The sequence below is a fragment of the Mytilus californianus genome, unplaced genomic scaffold (genome assembly GCF_021869535.1).
Source record: "Mytilus californianus isolate M0D057914Y unplaced genomic scaffold, xbMytCali1.0.p SCAF_12, whole genome shotgun sequence".
Taxonomy (NCBI): Eukaryota; Metazoa; Mollusca; class Bivalvia; order Mytilida; family Mytilidae; genus Mytilus; species Mytilus californianus.
This window is the reverse complement of record NW_026262604.1, coordinates 55,831,657-55,844,324: the sequence shown is the minus strand read 5'-3', so window position 1 is coordinate 55,844,324 and position 12,668 is coordinate 55,831,657. Positions and strand designations below refer to the sequence as shown.

Here is a 12,668-nt window from a genome sequence, read left to right as displayed (position 1 = left end):
GAGTCTTATGAACTTTCTTAAAAAAAGTATTTAAAAAATACGAAATCTGGTTATAATGAAAGTCATGTAGTAAATAGTATTCCAATCTTCAATCTGCATATTGAAATCTTTTTCCCATTCATTACGGGAAGATAAAGTTAATACGTTATTATCTTACAAAAATAAATTATAGAATAGAAATCTTTACATGATTTTGGTTTCTTTGTAACTTGATCTACCAACTTATTTTCAATATTGTCCAATCAACAACAACCTTCTATAAAACTTTTTCATTTATTTGAAATTGCGCTTATAATACCATAAGGCTCAACAAAATCAGCATTGTGATTATACGTTTTTTTAAAACTCCTTATGAGAAAATTGAAGTATCATCTGACACCAGATCACTAATAAAGAATACACAATTTTTAATATATGTGAATTTTGAAATCATCATGCCGTCTTTATTTTGATGTTTGGGTTTACCCAATTAAGGAATTGGTCTTCCAACCATGAAAGAAAAAAATAAAGGTAAATGCAAGAATTGTCTTTAAATCTGACTTCCCCGATGAAGAAAAATATGTAGCAGTACAAAAAATGCTTTGAATGTTTAAGTATATATTCAATTTAAATCTAGCAACAATTATCAAGTGATATCTTTTAGTCAAATATTGTCTATAAATTCGTATGAACATTGATAAATATTATAAATTGTGCACAATAAAGTTTCTAATGATTTAGAAATTGTATGTCATTAATTCTATACACGTCATTCAAAACAGACAAAAACCTTTTAAAGCAATTGTTCACCAAAAAAGTCAGATTGAATTTTATTATGTGAATTTCCATCATGTGATTATAGATTAATAAAACAATTTTCATGATGATGATACTGATGACGATGATTAAAATAAAAGGATGTTAAGTCTCAAGATGCAATTATCAAATGCTTTTCAGAATGATAGAATGTAATTGTGATTTGAATTTACTCCTGTTTTGATCTAAACCAATTAGCTTAACAGGACTTTTAACTTGCTCACAAGGTCATTACCAACATGAAGACTGTAAATTCACTTCCTGCGAATTATGTTGACTAACCTCAAGCTGACCAGTCCGATTCTAAAAAAAGATGCGGTTAGAGGAAACGCTACAAATAATAATTATAAAGTCTTTGGTTTCACCAGGCAGGGAATCGAAATTCAATCTCTCATACCAAGGCAATTCTGCTACCACGAGACCACTATTGTGGTAGTTGTTTGGTGATAAAACAGATGTAATTTATAGGAGTTTTGTCCATAAGCTTATATTTGATTTGGCAGAAAATTAAAATCATATTTTCAATTCGTGTACTATAAAAGTACTTTTATTCGTAGGGTACCAATATCCGGGGTCTTCGTTGATGGCTTTATCCTCGAATTTAAGTGTACAATGAAATATAAGAATTGTTGTCCAAATCAAAATGAAAGATGCCCATTACCGTAGGTTTGACTACATGGATATGGGCATATGATCTAGAGAATACATCGAATATTAGCAAGTGCACTTTAAACTATAGTTGTCAATATAATGGAATTTGATGTGACTGTCATACAAGAGAGAGATTTAGCTAGCTATAAAACCAGGTTCAATCCACCATTTTCTACATAAGAACATGCCTGTTCCAAGTCAGGAATATGACAGTTGTTATCCATTCGTTTGATGTGTTTGAGCTTTTGATTTTGCCATTTGATTATGACTTATATCTAGAAATTGACTATGAGGGTCGGTTGAAAACAAAACTTTACGACAAAAGAGATGATTTTAGCTTCCCAATTGTGTGAATTTTCATTTTTAAACCAAGAGTTCCAAATGGTGAAGTTGAAATCATCACTTTGTAAATATTACGGACGCCATCACGAGTTGGTTGACCGTTATGGAATATCCGTTTCACAGATGATATGTTCCTTATGTCGTAACTACAATCCAGTTTTCCCTTTTCACGAATGTGACCTACCGAATTAGACTATTTACCCCTATTTGTGACATTTTTAGCTATTGTTTTTGTTTGTTTTGTTCACACATCGTTGTCAATATAATGGAATTTGATGCGACTGTCATACAAGTGAGGGGTTTAGCTAGCTTTAAAACCAGGTTCAATTCACCATTTTCTACATAAGAAAATGCCTGTACCAAGTCAGGAATATGACAGTTGTTATCCATTCGTTTGATGTGTTTGAGCTTTTGATTTTGCCATTTGATTAGGGATTTTCCTTTATGAATTTTCCTCGGAGTTCAGTATTTTTGTGATTTTACATTTTTTCTATATATACAACTTCAGACAGAATTTTACCCATTTCATCTTTAAAATACCTCAACTTTACAATTTGTAATCTTTTAATTCTCATGTAAAATTAGTTTTAATCGATAACAGTCAGATCCGGTGATGATCTGCAATGATGAAGTACTAATTCTATCTCATAATAATTCTCATACGAAAAAAAAATATTTTCATATTGGGGTTGCTTTTTTTTTTATTTCACATATCAATTTATTCTACAATTCAAAGTAAATTTTTTAGCATTTTTTTTACGTAACCGTTTTCTTTAAGTGACATCTTTATGACCCAATTAACACCTTTGGTGATCGTTTATCTGTTGATCACTCGATCTCGGATTAATTAGGGTCATCACTTCTGATTACAAGTGTGCAACAATTAAAATAGTTACTTTGCAATTTCCCTCAATCGAAAAAAATCTGAAAGCATAGATGAATCAGCCTATTTCCAAAAGCAATTATGTTATTTAAAGTTTGATGATTGTTGTCAGTAATGAAAGACGAACACGTTAGGGAATATTAACACCTTAATTTTGTGTGTCCAGTAAAACACAATATATGATTATTTTCACGAGTATTCGTTTCAGATGGCTTCAATTTCTTTCAAAAAACTACAATTCACGAATTGTAGAACCCACGAACATGTTACCTTTGCACAAACCACGAACAATTGATACCCAAGAATAAAAGTACTTTCACGGTATAACAAAATAGCACAGGATCAATATACAATATCCAATTACAGGTCTTGTATGATATTACGGGTTTTATGAGTCTAAGGTTGACACATAATATAAACTCTGCAATTTCATTTTTGATTTCACCTTTCAACTGATTTTATTCAAATGCCACACTGTGTCTTTCGTCTGGCGTAACAACATTTACAAATCATGTCAATAGTTAGGCTACTATACATAATTAGCCCTATAACACCATTTATGAATTTTTTTGATAATGTAAATAACTAATACAGGTATAGTAGATGCCATTCTGTCGATGCTACTCAACGACGCACAGTTGCTTCGTATTTGCAACAGCTTGACCAAGGATGAAGTACGTAAAATGGCATTCCACCTAGGAGTCTCAAATACTAAACTTGATGACATTGGTTCTGATTCTATTCCTATGAATAAATTTTACAGCCTTCGTATATGCAGAGAAAAAAACAAATCTTGTAAAGATTTCGTCAATGTAATGGAGACTGCTAAAATCAACAAGCATACAATGTGTCAGGTAATTAGTTGAAATTGTAAATAAATCTTTAAGGGCATATGATACAGTTACAGGGGAAGTAATTACGTTGCTAACGCGTACAATATTATTTGTTGCAATGTTAAACTGTGACATATTAGGAAAAGATTTTATTTGACTGATTTTAATCATTAGCTTAAAAAACGTGTTCATTGGCCCCTCTGTTTTAAATTCACTTTTGTTTTTTTGTTTTTAGTTTTTTTTATGAAAACATCACGGATTAATTTCTAAAAAATTAGATAAATATACAACAAAATTGCCGGTTTTTCCCTTCTAAATCAAGAAATGTTACCAATTTTTAAAGCATGATAATTTTAAGAAGATATTCCAAAATACCGCTTGTGTTTATCTTTTGAAATAAAAAAAAAAAGTTAGGTATGTCTGTCCAAATGATAGAAATGATCAAGAAACTGAAATTGTTAGTAAATGTTTAAAATGTCGATCCAATTTATCTTCAAAAATAGCACATGAAGGTGTATCTTTTGTTTCATATTTGAATTGACAAGGTGAAAAAAGCTTGTATGCAAATTTTCGTAAAAAAAAATAACCGTTGGATCAAATCTGTACCGTATGCCCTTTTCTAATTCCGATTTCATCAGGAAAGACATTTCATTTTAAAACTCGAAAAGGAAGAGATTTGTGTAATACAAATACTATTGTTCATTCTTTGTTATCACATCTTATTTATAGAAAATGAAAATAACACTTTGTTACTGGTATCCTGCCAAGCGGTTTTCTTAAAAACCTTCATCAAGAACGCTTAAGAACGCTGAAAGCCAGACATTTGAAAACCAAGGATGAATAAATTCCGAATCACGTGGAGAGCTTTATGACAAAAAAAAGACATAAAATTAATAACCAAACCAATCTAACGTTAACTTTGTCTGAGGGAGTATTTAATCTAGAAAACTGGTTAAATTTGTTGTAAAACCGATGTACCAACTACATAATTTTGTGACTTTTTTTTTGAACAATTATTTGAATAAATAAATGAAAACAAAAACAGAAAAACCAGTTTCTAGATGTAATCAGTAACATGCTAGGACGACTTTTGTTTTATTTTTGTTAACATAATCTTGTTGGTGTTTAATATTAAAGAAAATATACAATCTTAAGTGAAAAAAATAGCCAACATCATAGCCAAGAAGAAAACGATGAAAGGACAAACAACTATAACAACAATCTTCATGAAGAAACTTACGAACCAATCAGAAATCGAGAATAAAATGAAGTTAAATTGTTTGCTTTATTTAGAACAAATCCACAGTAAAGACAACTCAAATCTTTTTTCAATTGTAGATTCTACGACAGGAAGAAGTGGCTACTGGTATGATATGTTATAATATATATTTGTTACAGTACAATATTCCTCCATAAAGTGATATTCCCATAAAGTTCCAGGTGTTACATTCTATTCATTTGTAACGTGCTTGTCTTTGAATTTACGTCATGAAAGTGTCTCACATTTTCTTTAGATAAAAGCATTTTCCCATTTTTTTTTCTTTTGTCATGTTTGTTATAATAATGATTTTTTTCTCCACCTTATAAAAATTTAAAACACACACTGACAGCTAAGATAAGAACAAAACACCCACCAATAACTCTTCCAGTAATCGTTAATACGTGATTAAAGGAGTAAGTGTACAATGATTGCCCCAAGTCATTATACATACGGTAGACTGTTTATGTTCATCAACATATACATTTGTATGACCACGTCGACAATATATCCTTAGTTTATAAATAAAATTGAGAATGGAAATGGGGAATGTGTCAAAGAGACAACAACCCGACCACAGAACAGACAGCAGCAGAAGGCCACCAACAGGTCTTCAATGCAGCGAGAAATTCCCGCACCCGGAGGCGTCCCTCAGACAAAAGACCATTTGTCTGCCGCCGAACAAAAATAAAAAGTTGTACAAGACATGAAATTTCGAAAATCAAGTTCCATTAACATTGTTTTATAGGAGCATATGAAGTATGCATTAAAGCTGTATGAAATTGAATTGATTCATATATTTAAGCGGAAAAAACCGTTTCAGAAATTTTCTAAAAAGTTTGTTGTATTGTCTTAATTTGCTACCTGATATAACATTTTCGTAGCAATGGCAATGATATTTCTGTTCCACAAAACTTATAATGTAAGACTTATCCAAAGCAAACATATGCAAAAATAAAATGAACATGAAACAAGCCTTTGATTTGATAGTACGTATATCTAAGAATTTTAAAATTGTTAGCATCGTAGATGCGAATTACTTGGTTTTTTTTGTAAGTTGAAACGGACATATGGACACCAATGGCATGATATTGGTAACAAACCAATGTTAGTCCAAAGTATGACATTGACGCAGAGTAATTCATTAAAAAATTTTTTTTTTCAATTTGAGAAAAACAACATGTTTTGAAGAAAAGGGGCATTTTGTATTTCAAAATCTTTAGGGATGTTGATACTTTTTTCTTAAAACATGTATACCAACATATCATCTTACAGAATTCTTGAACATAGTTGGACCAAATTGCTCTTAATAGCTTATATTGTATGAAAGTGTAAAGCAAATATCCGTTTTAAATTTACCTGATAAGATTCTTAATCTGCCGCCAAGTGATGAGATACTTGACAGATTGTGTCTTCGTATTGGTAAGGAGTGGATGGCTCTTGGCTGAGAACTTGGAATTGAAATAGAACGTCTGGAACAGATAGAATACGACAACCCAAAAGTACTCCGTGAAGTCAGTAGGCAAATGTTATATTGCTGGAGGAACAAAGAGGATGACTCAACAATCAGAGAGCTACTCCATGCTTTAGAAAGATCTGGTAGGAATCCACATCTGATTACAGAAATTTTAGAAAACTGTGAAAATTACCCCAAATTACCCAGCAAACACACGACGTACTCCCGACGTCGGTTAATGGTCGTCTGAACGTCATGTCTTCAGTTTACGTCGTACCAACGTTGTGGGAACGTAAAAACCCAACGTTGGATGCAGACGTACAGACGACGTTATAAAATTACGTCGAATTTACGTAAATTTAGTACCCTGTCAGGACGTAACATTTTATTACGTTGTGACAACGTACTTATAACTGTCATAATCCGACGTAACATTTTGTTACGTCGTATCAACATTATAATAACGTAGTGAACAAACCCTGTGAATACCAGTGACACATTTAAATCTGGTTTTATGGAACGAATTTTGTGGTTATGAGTCTTACTGGATATATCATTCACATTCACTAGAATATATTCACGATTTTTTCGATTTTCAAAATATCCCCCTTTTTTCCCGCACAGACATAATTTGCACCAAAATGTCCAAGAAAATCCAATTTTAATGTTCTAATATATATATATTTTATATGAATATTTATTGTTTAATATATCATTAAAGTTTTGTCATCATTTATTATTTTAATTTCATAATCGGTTTTTTACGATCGGTTATAATAGTGGAACGTTCAGCAGTACTCGGGTTTTACCACTGCATACTATGAAAAGTCTGAGCATGCGCACTTTCACCGCTTGGTTTTTAAAAACAGTGATAAAACTTGCAGTGAAATTTAGCTCGATCCAGATTCGAGAACAAAGAAAAAGGTAATATAATAATTGCACATTACGCCAAAAAGGTTCTCCATGATTAAAACCAGTATGATTGAAGAAAATAAAACATCTGTTGCCGTGTTGTGCGCCTCTTTCAAGTCTGTTGTCCGTGACCGTGTTGAAATATGATACTTCTTCTTTTACTGTCAATATATTGCACTGATACAAGATATTTTAGCCAAAATTTGTGTTATTTGAATCCATTTTTCAAATTGCTCGATTAGCTAGTGTTGTTTTTTAAGATATATGCAATTAGCTGTAGAAAGTAAAAAAAAAGGGGGGGGGGGTGCACAGCCACAGGCACTTGTTTTCTATCCATGACAAGAGCTACTATCCCTATATATTAAGGCTGCAAGTGTCTTTTGCACTGTTATTTTTTGATAATGTTGCAAGCATAAAAGTCTGATCAATATCACAAATGCGAAGCTAGACATCTGGGCACATTACAAACTCGGCACATTACAAACTTGGCACATTACAAACTTGGCATATTACAAACTTGGCCAATTAATGATAATACTACATGTATCACTGGGGGTCATCCTGAACATGCATGAAATATTTGCCACTGGACGTTAAGCAACCAACAATCAATGTGTCACTGGGTCTGACATGGGAATAGACATGTCAATTGTGCCAATAAAGACTGTCGAAGATAGGCGTCACAGAAAAAAAAATTAAAATAGCTTTCCAAGACGTCATAATTATTTAGACTAAGATCCAGTCGGGAAAAGTTGGGTAAAATTTTCCTGTTTTCAGGGTAAAACCCAGTTTACTGGTGTTAAAAAAACCTGTATATAGGGACGTCTTTTTTGCTGTTCAATTTATGGTATGAAATCTACATGTTTATCAATGACGAGCTATATTCAACTCTCACTAAATGTGTGATCAGAAACAATGTCGTAATCAATCATAAAACTTATGAATTTTTGAATGCATGTAAATTAGTCACCTACCTAGTTTTCCCAAAGATTTGTTGGATTGACACGCATGTAAACAGACGTAAGAATATAGAAGATAATTGAATGTATTTATAATTTTTTTCCAGAGTCTTGTATAAAAATCCACAGATCCAATGTGTCTGAGGTTGAGGAATGCATTGCAGTAACAGTAAGCATGCACCAGCTAGCTCAAAAAGATGGACCAAGATATAAAAAGGTAAACATCAGTTGATCAGCTCTTTTTATGCCCTCCTTCACTGAGTGATATAGTTTTACTCTTGTACTGTACGTACATACATTGAACTCAAAATTGGTTTCTGTTCTCTAACTTTAGTTTGCCTGAACGACATATTATGAAATTTATACACAATGCTTATTATCATAAAACGCAGAGTTTGAATTTGGAGAGCATCTGTTTTACTGTTCTTTAGTTATGTCCTTTAATAACATCATTTGTGGCTCATGGACACATTCTTCTTTTATTAATTTTATTTATCAAATTATAATTTGTTGATTTTATAGATTGCATTCATTGGCATATGATATAAGGTCTTGCTGTATTGATGTAAATTCTAAATTTATTAAGGTAAAATCCTATGAATATCTTAAATTAATTGCATGATAAATGACAATTTTGAGAAAACCAAAGTCATTATTTTTGTCGAATAACTACTGGTTGGGGGACATAGTATTTTCTGGAACAGCCATAATTTCATTAACACATGTTCAATTTAACAACAAATTTATTTTTAAAAAAAAAACAAAGGTTAACCAAAAGTTATAAATTATTATATACCGTTGAAATTATGTTAAAATTTCTAACATACATTATCAAAATGTGTATAATTGGCAAAGATACAAACATCTCAGTAACAGCACAACATAATTATGAATCTGCAAGATTTATTGTAGACAAGCAATAGAAAAATAGTGATTATGTTTACATACAGGATATTTTTTAAGAACTGTTGTAATTCATAAGTTGGGATAAACTTTTTTTTTTGTATATTATAATTTATGATTATTTTTTTTTTCAGAGACCTGAAACCAACACAAGACCAGCTGATCAGAGGGCAGAAAACCAAAATTTGGAATGACATGTATACAACCAACACAAGACTAAAATTTGGAATAAAAATTTAAAAAATGCAGAAACATATTATTTTTTTATTGGTTCATGTAGCCAAGAAAAAAGAAGTCTTAACTTTTGGATAGATCTATCTCTAGTTGGTCAATGGAAAAAGCAATAGTTAGTTTGATTGAATTTCAGGTATTTTCGTCATTTTGGATATTTTTAGAAGTGTGTATAAGTTGTGTAGAATATATATTTGTAAATTAGACAGTCAGCTTTTGGGCCTTTTTCCAAACTTTTTTCCTAGCTTGTTATTGTGTAGTGAATCCAGCTGAATGAATCTAAAGTAAATATTAAGGTATATGTGGTAGTTTGTTGTATTTTTGAATAATTCATTAAAAAATGTTTTCCTTCGTCAAAGTGAAATCTACATTCTAGAATTTCCACCATCATAGTGAAATCTATATTCTAGAACACTAAAACCCTAAACATTCAGAAGTCGCAGCATGTACCAAGATGTCATGTTGAAGGCTGTACAGTTACCTATAATTGCTAACATCATCAATATTTGATTTTAGGATAGAGGGTTGTCTCATTGGCCATCATACAAAATCTCCTTTTTCCAATAGTATTATGTGTTAATTTTTTTAAAGAAAAGTTGCTTTTGTTAAATGGTAATGTGTAATCTTGTACTTCAGTGTTGCAAAAGTTAAAAACTAAGACTTTAACCTTAAACAACTGCGTAAAACATGAATTGGACAAAACTACAGGTTATTGTAAAATATAATGCAAAGCTTTTGGGAAAACGAGATATTTATACATTTGACATTTAAACCTGGCAAAAAGGTAAAAAAAAACCTTTTGTGACTATATTATACACAGCTGGCAGTTTGGAAATAGACTACATATCGACATTGTGTCCATCTTTCCTACATAGACAAATTTACAACTTAAAACAGGTCAAAAAAATAAACTATAGACCCTGTTTACTTCTTCAATGGAATCATATTACTCCTATCAATCAAATGAGGACAAGGGACATTTACAGTTGTGTTGTGACGTTGTTACAACGTCTTATGATGGTAATAAATAACGTTGTGCCATCGTTGTTTGGTTTGTTGTCAGCACGTGCCTTGGAGTCCACAAAATTACGTTGTACCAACGTAATTTAACTACGTTGTCACAACGATAGTATTACGTTGTCACAACGTAATGTCAACGTTGGATTGTTTACTTGGTAATCCCTGTTGATTGATGTTTCTAGGATCAAATTCATGACCGTTTTCGTGAGTGAAATATATAACACTTGTAAATAAATTAGCTTTTGATATTGAGTATATGTATATTTGTAAATAGATTATGATGCACAATTGTATCTTGTGAATTTGTATAGCATCAATACGTGTATCCTAATATATATTGTGTCATGATATTGTCATTCATATTTTCACTGCAACAATCGAATTATTTGTTTAAATTAAGTTTAACTAAACGGGTTGTTTTAAAAGGGATTTTCATCAAAACGTCCTCTTTAATGATGCAGATTTAAATTAAATTATAATTGAATGTCCAAACCGGTGTAAAAATATATATTTATTGATAACACAGGCTAGTTCATATCGATGTTTTATTCAAATTCATCAATAAGATAAGATTAACAAATACTCGGTTTTAATTACTTACATAAAAGCTGAATACAATAATTTGATACAGCAGGGAAGAATAATTATGTATTATTTATTACTTAGACTGATATGAAGAGGAACCTATTTAGACTGTAAATTTATGAAATCTCTTATGTCTTGTGAAACTTGTTCACGTGTGTGTGTCATATGTGTCATCATACTAAAACTTGTTATATTCCAATGCTAATAAAACAATTTGTGTTAAACTTAAATAACCAATTGCATACCTATCTTGATCTTATCTTTATAAGTAGATTTGTATATAAATATATATATAAGTGGGTCAGATTTTTGTCCTCACTCTTACGTCTTTGTCATTTATTCAATTGATATTATTTTATTTGGTTTAATTTTGTATGAATTACGAAGTATAATTTCATATTTATTATGAACTCCTATGCCAAATGATTCAATTGCAAAATGTATTTTTTGCATTTTATGATTTTGAATAAATGATTTTTTTGACAAACTTATTTCATACAATAAAACGGGCTCGGATTCATGCGTAGTAAAAAAAATCCAAGACCGTGTTTAGTTTTAATATCCGTCTTTATTGTGGCAGATACTAAAGTTGTCATTCGTTAGTCAGAAGAAATTTTAAAAATGTACTTGATATTTGAGATAAATATAAAACCTCAGTCAAAATATGCTAAACCGCATTCTAGCCTCGCATACACAAAAACATGTTTCAACATTTATATACTAGTATTGAATTAGCATTTATGGTGAAAATTGTCATTAAGACAAGGAGAGAAATTTATACGTGCATTGCTTTTTATAAGTTGTTAAATTGTATGATATTCATTCAAAATCTCCGTCTCAATCCCCCCGAAAATTATATCGGGTTTTACTCTAGGATGTGAAGTTGGTGAAAACGATTTCATGCAAAACCCAAACCGTAATTCCCTAACAGTTCTGGATGATGGAATACAGAAATAGCTAATTAAATATGATATTTCAGAGTGTATCTCACTTCGCATGCCCAAGAAATCATGTGAAACAAGGAATTAGTTCTAAAGGAAACATTAAATAAAGTGAGAAAATAGTGTTGAATTATCGATCAATGGTAAGGAGAATCTACATATTAAATGTAGAGCGGACGAACAAACGCCAAGCACCCGCCTGTTTATATTTATAATGAATGCAATACAATGCACATTCTAGTACGGTGTTTTTTGTGTCTATTTATGCTACTTTGGGTTTGAACGTTTCGGTCTATTTGTTATTGAGTTGTTTAGTCCGGAGCTTGATTAATAGTTGAGAGCTCCCTGCAATATAGAAGATCAATTGGGACAGCGTGAAGGTGTTTTGTAGTTTTTAGTGTTATATTACCTTGTGTTCTCTTACCATATGTCCCTTTATTTCCATACAGACATACTTTTTTAGCCAAGTTTTACGAACCAGTCCCTTATTTTCTCTTTTGTCAAGATTGGCAAAATTGGCTGGCGAAGATCTTATAGACGTGGATAGTTTTATTTTCCAACTTTACATTTTAGATACATTTATTATTATACGAAAAGTACTAATATTTCTCGTTTTGATGCATCTTTTAAAGTAAATCAAAGACTTATAGAATCAAACTGAAGAACATTTCAGCAACATTAAAATTAAAACCCCACTATAAAATAAGAATGACAAATAACAGGAAACGATGTGACACTGGTGGCTGCTCACCTAACTTATAACCAACATGACTGTCTTTCACGAGATGATCAGCCGACGATAAACCTGAGTTTTCTGAAGTCAAATTGAAGTGTATTGTTTATGTTGAAGAAAAATAATCTTTCTTTGTTTTACAGATCGTGATCTTTCTATGATTATT

At 31.2% G+C, this 12,668-nt stretch overlaps 1 protein-coding gene across 1 annotated transcript in view; it reads left to right on the top strand.

Moving 5' to 3' along the window:
* The window catches only part of LOC127722050 (uncharacterized), a 275,032-nt gene extending 265,788 nt beyond the window's left edge, over positions 1–9,244 (top strand). Inside the window, exons 21-24 of the mRNA XM_052228896.1 lie at positions 4,843–4,870; positions 6,116–7,142; positions 8,197–8,306; positions 9,127–9,244. Coding sequence (XP_052084856.1) covers positions 4,843–4,870; positions 6,116–6,210 — 123 coding nt within the window. The 3' untranslated portion in view covers positions 6,211–7,142; positions 8,197–8,306; positions 9,127–9,244. The remainder of the gene's footprint in view (positions 1–4,842; positions 4,871–6,115; positions 7,143–8,196; positions 8,307–9,126) is intronic.
* The last annotated feature ends 3,424 nt before the right edge of the window (positions 9,245–12,668 follow it).